General features: G+C 39.6%; 2 protein-coding genes across 4 annotated transcripts in view; one reads left to right on the forward strand and one right to left on the reverse strand.

Annotated features, from left to right (window-relative positions):
- Nucleotides 1-567: 567 nt before the first annotated feature.
- ube2d2 (ubiquitin-conjugating enzyme E2D 2 (UBC4/5 homolog, yeast)) lies at nucleotides 568-10979 on the reverse strand. The gene is made up of 7 exons (XM_030145534.1): nucleotides 10713-10979; nucleotides 8931-8994; nucleotides 4981-5012; nucleotides 3640-3717; nucleotides 3436-3541; nucleotides 3165-3258; nucleotides 568-1873 (listed from the first exon to the last, which is right to left on the reverse strand). The coding sequence occupies exons 1-7, from the start codon at nucleotides 10734-10736 to the stop codon at nucleotides 1828-1830; spliced, it is 444 nt and encodes a 147-aa protein (XP_030001394.1). The 5' UTR covers nucleotides 10737-10979; the 3' UTR covers nucleotides 568-1827.
- Nucleotides 10980-14872: 3893 nt separating this feature from the next.
- Nucleotides 14873-17040, forward strand: part of LOC115426894 (serine/threonine-protein phosphatase 2B catalytic subunit alpha isoform-like) — a 29761-nt gene continuing 27593 nt past the window's right edge. Inside the window, exon 1 of one of the 3 annotated variants that reach the window (XM_030145130.1) lies at nucleotides 14873-15193. In XM_030145130.1, coding sequence (XP_030000990.1) covers nucleotides 15151-15193 — 43 coding nt within the window. In that variant the 5' untranslated portion in view covers nucleotides 14873-15150. Of the gene's footprint in view, nucleotides 15194-15588; nucleotides 15806-17040 lie in introns of those variants that run through there. The other 2 variants (XM_030145128.1, XM_030145129.1) reach the window with 2 other exon arrangements.

Consider the following 17040-nt stretch of genomic DNA (forward strand, 5'->3'; position numbering starts at 1 on the left):
GCCTGTACAGTGTATTTTCACTGGTGGAGCATCATCTTGATATCGGTAATCTTTGGTGAGTGCCATTTGCCTTTCAAAGAAATAATTTTCTGTAAGCACGCAGAAATAAACACAGGAATAACTACTTCTATGTAAACTCTACAAACGTACCGACAGAAACCTGTAATCGCGTCTTTACTAATTTATTCTATATGTAATCCCAAAACCCTTAAATAAAATGTTTATACCCAGTGTAATAATTCTTCAAAGTTCCACCAGAGGGCGACACACCGCCCTAAACTCATGAAGATGCAAAGACAAACCATTAGATATGAGGAGTTCATTCAGTTCATTTTATCCTTTAGCAAATGTTTTATTTAAAATCATGTACCATGTTAAGATTACATTCTATTACATTGGGAAAAGCAAGGTTTATTGGTTTTATTAGTTCTTTTTAAATTAAAAAGACAGTGTGGATGTTGTATTTTTCCTGTCAAAATTCTTCCACCTTAAGGCTATGAACGTGATCTGGCTTCTTTCTCTCTTGTTATCTACTCCAAAAGGTCTGAGAATGAGTCAACACAGGAGTCGGGGGGTTTTATTACACAGTTTAATCAACACACAAAGCTCAACGAGCCTCTCAGGTAATTCAATATACAGAGGTTTGTGCAAGAAGAGTGGGTTCTCCTCGCACCCAGAGCCCAAGCCAGTCCCATAGCCATTTAAGATGTTAGCCTCTAAATTTAACAATAGCCAAAAAAAACAAAACAAAACAAAAAAAAAAGGAAAAAAAAAAACAAAAAAAAAAAAAGAAAAGCAACCTAAAGAGTTATGGGGAGGGGGGGATAAAAACACAGGTTAAACTAAGAAAAATAAATTGCTTAAATACCTGGTCCAGAACCTCCACTTTGTGAATAAAGAAAAGGTGTTGGTAGAGGTGGGGTGACATGGGGTTATAGTTGTGCGTGCATGTGTGTTTATGTGTGTGTACAAAGGAGTCAACTGGGGTAAGGTGGGGTAAAAGGGAAATTGGGTGGGGAGAGTGAGGAGCAGGAGGTGTGGGGATAAATTCAAGTCCTTTCATAGATTCCAACAGAAGACCTAAATCAGCCATGTGCATTTTTTCCTTCTGACATAGCCTGCAATGATTTCTTTTAAGTATTCATTGTATAAAATACAGAGTGCCCTTCAGTCTCGTGTGAAAAACTGCTTTCTTGAATTGTCACCTCTACAGATGGGAATTATAAGGACAGCAAAACAAGAAAAGGAGCAGAGTGTAAAAATCCCTCCATCTTATTGTCCCCCTCACCCCTAAAAACAGGAAAATAAAGAAAACAAAAAGGTCCCCTCGAGATTTTACAGATCTACAGGAATGCTTAAAGTGATTAAAGTCTGGAGTAGAGGATCAGGAAAATGGGGCAGTTTGTGGTGGAGGGGGACTGAGACAGCCCGACCTGCGTGGTGACTAAATGTAACGGAATACAGAGGTCAGGAGAGGAGGAGGGGTCAGAGGTCACAGGGGGGAGGATGAAAGAGGAGAAGGGAAAGATGGGTGTTGGTTTTGTAAGGTCATAATATGTACACTAGAGGGAGGGCAGTTCAGTCAAACAAAGAGTGGGGAAGGGGAGAGTGAATGTGGGAAGGGTGGGGTGGGGGGGCAGAGGGAGTTTTACAGGTACTCTGGTGAAGGGGAGGCGTGGCTCAAAGAAAGCACTCCAATGGAAACCAACAAGTTCTTGTTTTAAACTTTTCATTTGTTTGTATGGTTTTTTGTTTGTTTTCTCTTTACATCTGAAGCTCCCCTAACCTTATGTCGTAGAGGTGGTTGGCCATGATTCTACCCCAACACTACATTGCATACTTTTGTGTCCATTCCCGAGCTATTTTGTTGTACCTGTAAACAAACAGAGAAGGAAGGGAATCATTAGTTTTGGACCACAACATTTAAATCCTGTGACATTTTCTCCAAAAACCTGCTTTTACATTTAGACAAGTGGCGAACCTGTCGCCTCCTGCTTTAATGCGCATATCACTTAAGTTGTGCTGCTGTCCCTGCATCGGCAGCAGAGGCCAGCTGGCTGACGCTCTACAAGAGCACACACTGCTCTGCCATCCTGTACCAACATTCAGCAGGTTACTTTGATTTCCTCCAGCCACTGCAGCAAATCCACAGGAATCACTGCTTTTAACAGGTGTAGCAAAACCACAATGACAGCTTTTCTTATCGTTTTCCTTCTCTGCTCGTTGGATTAACATGACAGTTTAACTAACAAAAATGTGTTTTATTGTTTCCAGTTTAAACTTGCTGGTTTTTATATGTAAAGCAGCCACTTTCACCACACAGCACTTTCAAATATAAATATGCTGACATTTGCCCGTGCTGATCTTCAACCAATATATCGATGCACCCCTACTGAGTAAGACAGTGAATTCCTGCCATCAGACCAGTTAATGCAATCAAGAAGTATTACCTAATTGATTTTTTTGGAGACATAGGAGACTAAAACCAAAACCAGGATTAAAATGCTAAGAAAAAAGAAGTTTCAATTCATGAAAGCCGTCAGAGGTCAAATTCCATAACCTTCTTACTATATAATTTAGCTTACTGACTGATCTTATGTACATAATAGTAAACATTTAAAAAGTATAAGACATTTGTTTAAGAATTTTAAAATATAGTTTTGTAAAGTTTCTGACACTGGGATTGAAAAGGGAATAGTTACACTTAGTCGTTTTAGTACATTTTTACAATTATTTTAACAAACCAATTATCACACAAAGTCCTGCTCTTTGTCCACCCATGGGGTCACACTAACCATCTCTCTGTCTTCCATGTCCCTGATGTCCAGAACACAGACCGATCATTTAAGTTGTTACATTATGTGTATTGTTGACCTCTACAATGAATCTAACAAGTTTACTAGTTTATTATTAAACTATAATTAACGTTATCTAACTTTTGGATGTTGCAACTCACCATTAATTTGTAGCTTATGTTTTACTGGGAGATGTCAGTCAAAACACTGTCTGTCCAACAAACACCAGGAGCTCTTCTATTAAACTAGGTTTGCTAATTATTAAGATTCATTTTCATGTTTATTTCTTGTGGATGGTTCATTTCACTCAACTTGGTGTCATACCTGCAGTTTTTGCAGTTCACTCATTCATATTAAGCATGTACTTACTTTTCCCTGTCCGTCTTGTAGATGCGGGCGATCTCGGGTACTAAGGGGTCATCCGGGTTTGGATCACACAGCAGAGAGCAGATGGACAGGAGGACTGGAGGGCCAGGATAAATATTAAATCAACAAATTAGCATTTGGTGAAAACTAACTCATTCAGACTGTTCACAGCTCCTTCAGATGCTTTTCATATGTACAGATGTTCCTGTCCCTTCACACATTACACACGGTCTATAAATCCAGTAGCATGTGTCGTTTCTCTGTAAAGGTCTACCTTTGGAGATGGTGAGAGCTGGAGACCACTGTGATCGCAGGATGTCAAGACAAATGCTGCCGTTGCTGTTGATATTTGGGTGGTAGATTCTTGTGGTAAATGCAACCTGAAAGTAGAGAAAAGAAAAGCAGATGGAGGGGGACCGATGAGAGAAACAGGATATATGCTGTTACTTTGTAACGCATGAGTGTATGCTGTGCTTACCTTTGGCGGTTTGAAGGGGTAGTCTGTGGGGAAGTGTATGGTCAAGAAGAAAACCCCGCTCTGGTAAGGACTGTCATTCTAATGTACAGAGACAAAGAGAGACGAGTCCATTCATCACATTATTAGTCATAACAGGTCCAACAATGACCTGTGCAGCTCAAAACAACACAATGTAGGCTGACAAAAAACTATTTGTAGGGTTGTAGCACAAGGTTGTAATGCATTGCAGGTAATATAGCAGCCAGTCACACTTTCCATCATTTCCTCACTTTAGTACGTCAGCACGAAATTCTGTTTGCCTTATGCCAGATTTATAAGTCAGTGTTTATTGTTTTTATTGTAACGCAGTCAAATTCAGGCATCTTCGAACCTTTGGTTTGACATGACAGGACTAACATAAAAATAGCCATTGTCCTGCAAACCAAAAAGCACTTCATGCACTTCAAAGCAACTGTGGTCCAACAGCCCAACAACCTGACCTAAGTACAAAGCTATCCTTCAGAATTCTGGTCTCTATGGTGCCCTTGGCAAATAAGCTCCAAAGGAGCATCAGTATTTGCTAGCAGCTAGGAACTAAGCAGGTTTTAGACTCGGACTACCAGTTAAGTACAGTGAGTTTTTTTTTTCTTCATGCATTTAGCAGTGATCTAGAGATTTAACAGATAGAGTCGGTTTTGCTCACATTTTCGTGTGCTGGGAAAAAATATATTTGGACCACAGCAAGTAGATATAGTTTTTCTGTGTTCAAAATGAATGCGGCTCCCATGTGCTAATCTCCATGGATGCTGAAGGAATATTTAAGTCAGCTACAGCATAAAGGTTATCACATAGTCCGCAAGAACAGAGAAATTTGTTTTCTCCCAGGGCTGCGACAAAATAATGACGTCAGTTCTTGCAGCTTCTTCTTGATACATCATCTGGGTAGAACTTTTTTTCCTCATGGTGTGTCCAAGAACTATTGTGTGACTGGTCAGAAATTTGAAGTGGTTAATGTGGTAAAGCGGAGGACTTCTGCACTTGAGTTTCTGATGAAGTGTAAAATGTCCTAGCTAAAACAAACTTTGTCCTCGTTCTTGCCACCTCGAGAAAACGAACAAATTTCTCTGTTCATGTGGGGTATGTAATAACCTTAAGGCCTGTGTACATTGCTACTGAAAGAACAAAGAAGAAAAGAAATCTTAGGTCTAATCAAAGCCTTCTGTGGTCTCCTCTGTTAAGAGAGCACAGCTACAAGGGTAAAACCAAGTGACAGAACGCTATGGGTAAATGTTCCATTTTAACTTAGGCTTCGGTTCAGAAAAGCAGTAAAGCAGTATAGTCATAGTGCTGGTGAATACTTACAGGTCCCATTATTGTGGCTTGCCAGTGAAACACTGAAACAAAGAGCAGAGGAACTGGTTATGAAACACTACTAATGTGTGGCAGACAAGTGATTAAAAAAAAAAAAAAAAAAAACACACACACACACACAAAGTACTGAATAAGAAGCTGATATTAATTGGGTATAACATCAAATAATGCTTATTGTATACAAACACTGAGTAGGTTTTAATGCTCCAAATCATATTTGCCATCAAGCATCTTGTGGGTCTGATGACAACCGTTACACTGATGTTTAGAGAACATTGGTTTATTTGATGTTGAAAGCCAGGAAGCAAAATGTACAGAACAACAGTGCTCAAATTTTACCTGGGGTGACATGTCAGTGTAACGTGCAACACACACAGTTATGACAACAAAATATGTCAAGAGCAGTTGTTACAGTGCACACAGAACTAAACTACATGTAATGAAAGACAAATGAGTAATAAATTATCTTTTTTGTGCTTGTTGAACTCATCATTTTTGAATTTTTTCCCAATCTGACAAGCACTGAAATGCACTTCTGTTTCACAAGGTTCAAGACATATTTCTAACACTAATGCTGGTTCTAACATTAAACAGAACATTGTTGACAACAACTACTCACAAATATCCCCTCCAACTAAAGAACATTTACTGCCCAAGGGTAACATGTAGTTAAATAATAATAGCAACATAAGTCAATTACTTCCTACTCAAGCTACAACCAAGTTATTGCCAATGTAATAATTAAAAAGCTAAAGTATTATCAAAATAAAGAAGTGTAGGTAAAGACCCACAAATATACATCTTTGTCATGATATCTTATATGATGAGGTGTGATCTTAGAGGGAATTTTGTTTTAAAGAGAATGTACAGCACCATAATACATGTGAATGTGCACTAAAACGTATGTCGCAAACTGTAAACATACGATAACATCCCAGGTGCTGGTTCGTGGTGGAATCCAGGTGTTCAGTCATGATAAGCATCTGTTCACCTTTTACTGACAGCTACAGTATTCCATAAAGTTACTGGGCAGGTTTTTTGTTTTGTTTAACTTTAGTAAACTAGTGTACAATTGAGTCACAATTATAACAGTAGTTAAATAGCAAAATAAACCCTTAAAGGTGTACCATGTAACAGTTACCTGTGTTTGTATGCTTTGATGACATTTGTTTTTGGTTTGTTGATGCTCGTGGACTATTCAGTTAAACATTATTTACTTTGATTTTGACATGAGTAATCACATTTATTCATTTATTTTATTGAGTATTAATTAAATTGACATAAATCTGATTAAGGGTGATATCAGGTGATTAATCCACTATCAACTTTTCCTGCTACAAACTCATTCTTATATTTGCTTTAAAAAGATTACATTACACAAAAGTTGCATTCACTGAGTGGTTCAGGCATGAATGGAGTTAGCAAAGAGAGAATGTGACACAAAAAGAAAGAAAAAGAAAAAGTTGCGGTTCTTTACAGAAGCTTAAGTTTGATGACGGTGGACCACAAGGTGTGATGCATTGTGCAACTGAACACTGAGTGTCATTAGACAATCAACAGCATTGAATGAACGGTAAAAAACAACACAGGAAGAAGCAGAAGAGACTGAGGACTGTAGACATTGTGTATTTCAACTGTGTAATTGTGCTGATATTGTTTACTTCCTCCGGCATTCTTATGCATACCGCCACCCCATGCAATGTTTGGAGTTCTTTTCAAGCATAAAAAGGGGGATATGGAATTACTCTATGGCTTTATGTGCACACAAGTTTCACAATCTCCAAAACATATTAGCCTCAGCGATGGTACCACCAGCGACGGAGCGATCATACTATACTTAACCCATAAAAACCCAAACAGCCACTAGTGGCCAAAACCATCTACTGATCTAAACTTTTTAATACCCATGTGTTGAGCCATCAATCCTATCAATACATGTAATTAACTGGTGTAAAATGCAGTTTATCATCTTTTCATGGTCATCAGATATGACCTATTTGGATGTTCACAGGCTACGTAGTGAACGTGGAAACACCGTCATCTTCTACAACATTGATTCACCGAGTTGAATAAATGACAGTGGATAGACACACTTGGTTTATGTTCAGTTATTGATATCTTTACTGAAAAAAATTGTTTTTTCTTCAGTTTTCTCTGCTTCTGATATAATACCCCTCAACTTTACTCTGAGCTTTTATGAACAGCTACATGATCAGAAAATTAAATGTAGGAAAATTCCTAATTTTCACTGAAAAAACAAAACAAACCAAACAAACAAACAAACAAAAAAACGCAAAAATAAATGACATAAAATTGCAATAAGTACTGATAAATCACTTGAGAAAGGTTAAATACAGAGAAAAATTCATTTGGGAACTGCCACAAACGCAGCACTGGGTCTTTATGGGTTAACACAACGCAAGACCTTGACATCAGCAGTAGTAGATACATGCTATGTTACTTTGAAAAGTTAAAATGTGACTAATGTGTATTAAAACCAGAAGCGCCTGAGTCATAATCAAACAACAGGGTTGCTCTGATTTAGGCCATATTTTGATTTGAACATGTAATCGTTGTGTCTACATTTGGCAGTGATAACATCTGTTCTGCCTTCGCTGCTCTGTTAATAGCAGGAACAAGCACTTTTTTAAACAGAAGGGTCTGCACAAGACAGGGCTTCATATTTATACCACTAAAGGACCATCAGAAGCAGAGAAGAACCCTGTGTGAACAGTAATATTCACCTGTCAATATCAGTTCATTGATGGTGGCTGTGCATCATCACACCTGAGCTACGAGTGTAAATTAGCAATCACACATCCAGAGATGACATGTTCCATCCATAACTGAATTCAAGAACTACAAACAATATAATGGAGTGAAAAATGATTTGAATAAATGATATAAAAGGAATAGGTGATATGAAACAGCTCTGGGTTTGTTTGCCCAGTATAATCTTATAACTGTATTGAATCTAAAAGCCTTGACCTTTTGTCACAGATACAAAACATTGTCCCTGTCAGAGACATTTTAAAATTACATTATACCACTGTAATAACCAAAGAGTAAAGAAACACAGTATGTCACCACACACCAGAAATGTAATGTGTAACATTTGTTTTTTTGTTGTTGACAGGTAAATCATGTTTTGTTCAGCATCCGCAATACAAGTGTGTATTCTGTCTATTCAGTAATTAATAACAGAATCGGGAAAAAAATCTGACTAATTTAGATTCTAAGTAGTTATTTCATACATTTAGATGATTTTGATTGTTAAAACTTATGAGCTTCTGCATTATTTGACAAAGAGATGGAGGTTATTTGGAAATCATAATAGATATTATAACAACAGTAATGTGGCACTTGACTGTTACTTCTTTTACAAAAAAAAAAACAAGCTCTCCAACTTAGGTTTCTACAGGATATTCTTCAAATACTACTGCTTAATAAACTAAAGAGAGTCTTAGCATTTACTCTTCCATATAAACCTGTCCCGAAACCAAAAGCGCAACTTCTATGTAATGATCAAGGTGAGATTATGTTTCCATAGTTGACCTGTATTTTAACAAGACGTATTCCAAGTATTTCCTGAATGCACTTACTAAAAAACACCAGCATTTCCTCAATGCTCTACACTACACACAAGAAGATTCAACACCTTTACCGATTTGTGTAATTTTATTCTCTGTATGGACATGTGATTGGAAACTGCCATGTATATCTTAATTGCAGCCTGCTGCAATTTTAATTACAATTTACTGCTTATAGAGGATGATAAAACTTACAGCATAACTAGTGACAGTTCCCATCTAAGATAATCCTGTGTGAGTATCTTGGCAATTAAGACTGGCTTGATTTCGGTGGATACAAGTGTTAATGAAATGATGTGCCCAAAAAGGCGATGAGTGAAGCTCCAGGGTATGGGATGATGGTAAACTTACTGTCATCTCCTACTGGTCCTGCAGAACACTGGGCTGGTGGGTCCCGTGCCAAGTCATTTAACTCCTGAGAGAAATGAACAAGAGAGGTGATTAGCAGTACTTGGGACAATGGTCTTTCTTAATTGTTCAACAAAAATAAAGTGCTTTTAAGGAGGTTATACTAAAGACGGACATCCCTTTAAAAATGTGCTTTGAATGACTGTTTTCTTTTTAATAAGCTCAAGTAGTAGTTCGAGCTTTCTGTAGGTTTGATTAAATCTTAATTGTTTGTAAACAAATCCGAGGCAGGTACCACTGCAGTCGCCACAAAATCTCACATAAGTTGTAATGACTCCAGAGGTATTTCCTCTTGACATTACACTACTGTAACACGGTATGCTTTGATTATTAGAGATATATCCTTATGTAACAGTATTTGTTATGTGTGACTGGTAGAAAATGAAACAGCCAAACTGAGATCACAGAGATCTGACAGCAGGCACTTTGCGGTAATGGAGACAGGTTGGTAAAGCGGGTGTAAGTTAGCTGTGTAGCCCAGTGCACTGCACCGTTATGCTGCAAACGTTAGCTTAGCGTAACTAGCTCCTCAGGTTAGACAACAGCACGGAAAATAAGGACAGGGGAGCATTATATAGCCACAACCACATCATTGCATGGGCTTCGTGTCGTGAAAGACTCCGTTTAAAAGAATAACACAGGACGAAATGTAGCAAAGTCGATCAACCAAAACGGTGTGTAACGATGTGCTGCTCTGACAGCCAACATGACATCAAAGGCGAACAACGCGTGGGGCCCGTTTTCAACCACAGCGGTACAATGCTAACATTGTCACTAGTCTTTCCACATTTTTGACCGTTTCTCGAATACAAACCGTATTATTAGAAACAATACATATCATTGACGCTCACTGCATCATAACGAATTAAAAAAAGCCATATACTATGCATAATGAAGAAAATAAAAATACAAACAGGGAATTATATCACCTAGCGTTAACGTTGTCTTAGCTTACATCCGCCCTTACACCCAAACTAAAACTGTAACTTATAACTATACAAATACAAAAAGCTTGCTACAAGTACACACAGAAATGCGTTAAACCATAAAATAAATCCGACAACTAAGAAACACCTTCTACCAACCTTAAGCTAATGCTAGCCCAAACGCTAGCCGGGTACTGTAACTTATCTGTCAAATTAACAACCTTAGGTAGTTAACTAAAATAAATAACATTACGTACCGTCACCGCCTTATTGAATCGCTATTAAACAAATACGAGACAGCAAAAAACATCCATGTATTGTAACTACCGTCAGTATTTAGATGTAATTCGCTAGCTTAATCAGAGGAAATCTTTAGTTAGCTAAACCGAGTTAGCTTACTACCGGGGCAGACGTTAGCCGCCGAGGGCTAACTTTCCACTAATATTAAATTATAACCACTGTAGCTAGTCCCAAATACAAAGTGTGCTATATTTCTGATGGAATCTCTGTATGACATGACTAAGAAGGCTAACCAATCGGTCGGTTGGAAGTTAAAGGCTGAGACGGCCCGTTTGTAATTGCACTAGTGAACATAGAATAGCGGCGCATTGCTCCTCACACTGTCGTCACTCTCTATTCAGAAACCGTTAGCTGGAAGTTGAAGCCTAATCCGTAGTATTTAGACATATTTTATAATATCACTAGAGTAAACATCCCAAACAAACAGCAGGAAGGCAACACTGGGACTAAATCCCCCATCAAACTGCGAAATCCTCGGCCTCGTCGTTCACTTCCTTACCTTGTGAATTCTTTTCAGAGCCATTGTTGTGCTAGCGCTTCTGTCAGGGAAAACGTGCGATTAAAATGGCGATTGATATCAGTGTCCGGTGGTAATACTATAACTTATGTATCATAGAACGCCGTTACGGTATACTCAAATAACTGATCGCTACCAAGAGGAACAGCCGAGAGATTTTCGAGGCGAAACTGAAAGATAGAAGGGTAGAACCGCGGTCCTTCCTCCTACTGCAGCGGCTACCAAATCACTGCGGCCTGCGCTCCGCTAGCAGCAACGAGCACAACACTTCCCATGTCAGCCCTTCACAATAAAACAGTGCCCACGCGTGACAACTCACACCAACGTAAACCTCACAACATACACCTGAAAATCCCATATCTGTACACTTATACGAAAAGTGAAATATCTTATGATTATGGACTCTTGGTTATTGAAAAGTTGCACTTTGATTCAGAGAAGAGCTCACAATTTCATGATTTCTTTATAAAAACATTTGGACTGTATTTGATGATATATACAGTATGCATGTATGTATATAATGTGTGTGTGTATGTATATATATGCGGTGTGTGTGTATGTGTGTGTGTGTGTGTATATATATATATATATATATATATATATATATATATATATATATATATATATATATATATATATATATATATATGTAGAGAGAGAGAGAGAGAGAGAGAGAGATGGTTGGATGGACGGATGGATGATTGTCTTAATACTCTTTTTTTAATTATTTCTTTTGTAAAACTGGGTAGAGGGTAAAATGCCCCTTGTCACTCTGCACCTTATCTAAACCAAAGTTTGTGGTATGGGGTAGTTATAATTGAATAACATTCATAGTATATTTAAAAGATTGTATTGTATTCATTTAGAAAAACTAGACCAGAATAGAATAGAATAGAATAGAATAGAATGTGGTAAGGCACAACAAAATTGTAAGTGTTTCCTGCAACAGTACAACCTGAGCTGTAACCTCAGCTGAACTTTGTCTCAACAGTTCTTTTAGCATGAAATTCATCATCCATCCAGCATTCCCACCACATCAGTAATGAAATAATTTGCACCGAATGACAAACCTCACAAAAAACAGGTCAGAGAATTTTTGCTCAAAAATACTTTAAAATTATATATATATATATATATATATATATATATATATATATATATATATATACACATATATATATATATTTTTTTTAATAATCATTAATAATATAATTTACAATGCTTTTACCCATTAACCCAACTTAGTAATAATTCATTTGACCTATTTAAATGATCTCTTTATGAATTTTTATAAAACCATTTGTCTGTGTGTGACGGTGAAGGTTCTTTCCTGTTCTTTAAATTGATCTACAAAGGAAAGCTCGGTCTTTTATTGTAAAGCTCCTCAGTGTAAAGCGGAAGTGTCATTGTGAGCTGTTTGCTGCCAGTGGAAAGCCCTCTGCCGACACTATGGATGTATACATCCATGGCCGACACACGCACGCACAGGACTGGCAGCGCACGCCGCCGACGTAATACTGCAACTGGCATCATTTTGGCTCCAGGTCCACGGCGGAGGCGCTGTGTTCCACATGGTGTGGACGGAGCCAAAATGTCCTCCCCGCAGGTATTTTGCATGATTTGAACTCATCGGATGGAATCTGTGCTAAAATGGTTTACTATCACAGACACTGATAAATTTATATTTCATAACAGTTGAAATAGTTGTGGTTACACATCTTCATCTGCATCACAGAGGAACTTTACTGGAGATTACTTTAGGTTTCCCCAACGTAGATTAATACGATTTCCACCTGCATCACAATGGAAAAAAATGTATAAAAATATCTCTTTACCCTCTGTAAATAGCAAACACAAAAAGTATATTTTAGAATACACAGTGTTCTTATTGATAAGATAAGATAAGATAAGATAAGATAAGATAAGATAAGATAAGATAAGATAAGATAAGAGTATTTATCCCACTGTGGAGAAATTTCACAATTAATAGCAACAACATACAACAAGCAAGTGCAGAGAAACAGACAGGCAGAAAAACCACAAACGAGTGAGAAATGAAATATAAAGAAAAAAATAAGAAATTCGTATTTATATAAATATTTACAATATATGCATTTAGAAGTGGCTGAAAGACCAAATAAATAAATAAAATCTGTATGGTTGCCCTGAACATGGTGGGTCTACTGCTGACCACCAATATCTCCCTGTGCAACGTCAGATTAACCTCTTATAAAAATATTTACTGTATGAACTCTCATACTGTCTGAAACCAACTGTGGTCTGCACACCCCCCACTGTCCAAATAAAACTTTGATCTGAAGTGTGTGCAAAACACTTCAAATATTCCACATTTAGAGTAAAATAGATCTGCTCACACAGAACTAAAAGGAATTAAAACCCACTGACAAATTTGAGTGAATTTGAAGACACTGTAGTTACAGACTGATTAATGACTTAAGGAGATTAAGGCAATCATTCTCCATCAGTCGTTGCTTATCTAATAAAGTAAGTAAATAAAAGCTGAATGCAGACATATCTAACATGTGGGCACCATACTGGGCACAACTTTGTCAGTGCATTTTTAAAAAGAAAAATGTATTAAAACAGAAATTATGCAGACATAATTATGTATCGTGTTATTCTCATGTTATTATTATTATTATTATTATTATTATTATTATTATTATTATTTTGAGGGCTATTTTACCAGATACAAAAAAAAATCAGTCACAAATGTTACAATTACACCACTAGTATGTGTTTTTTTGTAAATACATTATTCATTAAATGACACAAATCACACTTCATTAGAGAAGATGTTGACATTATCTGTTAGCATTAATTTAAATTTAAAAAAAAAAACAACTGATTTGATGTTATCTGCGCTAATAAAATTTTGGATGATCCTTTCAGATTACAGAAATTCTATTAAGGACATTTATTTCACCTGATCATATTGTTTAAGAAATTTATAGCCTTGTCTTAAGTTGTATTATAGACACATTTTATATGATATGTTCTGTTCCTCTGTCTCCACCTAATTTTTCTCCAGGGGAGGAACACTGCTCTAAGCCTGGAACATTTTAATATGACAAGAGAAAGGAAGATTTGCATTTTACTATATAAGCATATGCTATCTAAAAACTAGCCCAGGTTTAACAATTTAACCTGCCTAAATGTTTCTATTCTTTGGAGACTTAAATGCATATTCCTCTAGTTAAATGATTTAAAATAGTGTGTCTGACTAAATACAGTGCATAAGTATCATCACGTGGGATTGAAATAGATGCTTATGGTTTAGTTTCAGTGCATGTGGTGTACATAGTTATTTTCCCGCAATGGAATATAAAATAAAGGAGGTTCTCACAGTTGTAGAACTGATCCCAACTATGTCTGTGTTATAAAATTAATGTATGGCATTTAGAGGACACAGCCCTGGAGGCACTATGACCTCTCCCATGGTGCCCACAGGCCACATTTTACATTTTTGCCCCTTTAGTGTATATAAAGATAAGCAGTCCCAAAATAAGCCAATAAATGGACTATTTGTATGTGGTCATTACATGGGACATTAATGCCTGTTAACATGTTTCTAATTTATTTTTATGATTTGCGTATGATTTTCATATAAAGACATTTAATCAGACCCTGCACCTTTAGCCCTTGGCCTTTTCCGGTGTCTTTAAAGCAAATAGTAGTCCACAGACCCACGTGATTCCCTGTCAAATTGCTTACTGTACAGTTACACGCACACGTGCACACTCCCACGCACGCACACACACACATTCAGCAGAGTTGTGTTGTTAAAGGGAAAGCCCTGTAATCAATGCCTCCACAGGATGGCGGTATGAGTCTGTGTGTGTGTACGTGTCTTGTACTTGTGTGTGCGTTCCCCGCGTGTGCGTGAATCTGCGTGGGAGTTCCTTCTTTCGCCATTCCGGGGTGTTGCCAGCTGCACGGCACCGCTCACAGAGGCGTCCTGGAGAGGTAGAGCCCGCGCGCGTCTCTTCTCTCTCCAAGGCGTCTCTTCGCCCTCTAACCTCCAGAGTCTCCCCCCCCACCCCCTCCTCATCCTCATCCTCCACTGAACCACCGGCGCCGCTACACCAGCACCCCCTCCCCAACGCCCCCGCCCCCCCTCCTCCTCAAAAAACAAATTCGGGATCCAAGCATGCCACAACAGCAGCTAGGTACCCGCCTATCCTCCCCCAAAGTCACCGCAGGCGCAGCAGCAGGCTTCCCCCGTCCGAGAGAGCACGGAGACTCCACCGAGTGATGCCACTACTGCAGCAAGAAAAGCACCCAGCAACCGCGCATATTCTCGACGCCTGCCGGAGGATCCGACACCACAATCTCGGCCCTTGACAGAAGAGAGAGCCCCCCCACCCCCCCTCGGCTCTGTTCCCGTCCCGACTCCAGGATGTCCGACAGCACCGCAAGTCCCGCCGACCGGGTGATCAAATGTAGGCATGCCAAATCCTGCACGGCCAGTGAGAGCTACCTCTGTGCCAATAATTCTGCTGTAACTCGTCGTTTTTTTCTGTTTGCATCCCTGTTGTTGCACCAGTGTCTCATATTCGCACGTTTTCTGTTTTCAGTCCATCCCTTTTCTTATCATAGCGCCTTATAATAAAAGAAGCCTATTTGGCTGGCGAGTCACCATGCATGTAACTCTGAACCTTTTTAGGGGAGGGAGGTGGTGATGGAGGTGGGTGGGGGGAAGGGGTGGAGGTAGGGGTGGGGGGTATCCAGCACGATACGCCATAATCAGGGTCTTCCCTCGTTATTCTATTAGAATTCACCCCCTCACCGAGGCATTACCCCATTTTCTAACGGGGGGATGTCTCTTCCTCTATGTATAGCCAAAGCTATTGTGCGACACCCTGTGCTGCATGAGCTCCATTTACGCGCTTCACTCCTAGTGGTGGTTTCGTGTTACTGAATAATACCCTACAGAGACACCGAGAGAGTGATAGAGAGAGGAAAAAGCAGGGAGGGAGAGAGAGGGAGATGAGCATCTTGTTCCAATGAAACATCAAGCAGTGTGAGGATGACAGCGAAAGGCAGACATAAAGGTAAATAAATATTACGCATAACCTGCGATCTCTTTGGGGTTTGGGTCTGGCTGTGGATGTGGATGGTGTCACGGGATGATGTTGCATGTAAGCAACGATGTAAAGGAGAGTGAGGGGGAGAGAGGGAGGATAAGATGCTATGGGGGACTAGTCATTCGGAGACTCAAGGATTTTATAGCTGCCTCAGTGCTCATAGCCATACTGTATCTCCTGCTGTACGCCACGGTGCTTCAGTCTTCTATGCGCCGAATACTTCATTTGGTGGCCTACATTTGCGATCTAGTTTGATACCTAGGCAGTGTCAAAGTCAGGAAATCGATTGGTGTTAATGGTAGACAGGTTGACAACTTTGCCAGGCCGAGTGCGCACCTTGATACCCTCGAGTTACGTGCAAATTCTGTGGGCCTGAGCGATTAAATCAGCTGATGTTTTGCCGATGTGATGTTTGAAAATCACCACAGCACAAGACGAGTCTCAGCGTCGCTTAGAAGTCGATGTTTTCCCAATAAGGCCTGAATGTCAGTGGGTGATGGTGCGTCTTCCGTGCGTATTGTTCCTCCACGTCTCCGTAAAGGTCTCCCTGGCTTCCCCACCACCACTACCACCACCACCCCACCCCCCTCTTGAGTGTCAAATGAGAGACAAAATGGAGTTTAGGGATGCTGGGTTGCGTATCACAGCCTATTGCCCGGCTGTGATGCTGCATACCGCCCTAATAGTGTTATTGCATCATTGGATTATGGAATATTTAATGTGTTTATGAGAGTGTCTGTTTCTGCTTTTACGCGTGGGCGGCTATAGAAGAGGAGAGGGGAGGAGAGGAAAGGAGAGGGGAGAGGAGAGGAGAGGGGCTCCGTTCGGGTTATGATCTGCGGAGCTTGCACAGATTGTCGTGCTTATCGGGTCACAACAGGGCTGGCATGGCAAGCGTCGCGCTCCACGCACGCACCCTGTCACATGCAACGATGCCCGGGCTGGACGGCTGGACGGCTGGATGGCTGTCTCTCCCACTGGCTCCCCTTAATAAACTCACAAGGTCTCTCTGCCGGAAGAAGCCGAGCTGACAGTTGGATGCGTCGCTCGGGCATGCCCCGGTATTCCGTGCGTGCGTCGTGCCTTAAAGGGGGTGGGGTGGGCTGGAGGCGTCGGGGGCTCTTGCAGTTTTTGCACGAGGACTTCGGGCCTGCAAGAGCATATGTTTACTGTATATGTGCGTGACATGAATGCAGCTGCGT

Source organism: Sphaeramia orbicularis, chromosome 10 (genome assembly GCF_902148855.1).
Source record: "Sphaeramia orbicularis chromosome 10, fSphaOr1.1, whole genome shotgun sequence".
Taxonomy (NCBI): Eukaryota; Metazoa; Chordata; class Actinopteri; order Kurtiformes; family Apogonidae; genus Sphaeramia; species Sphaeramia orbicularis.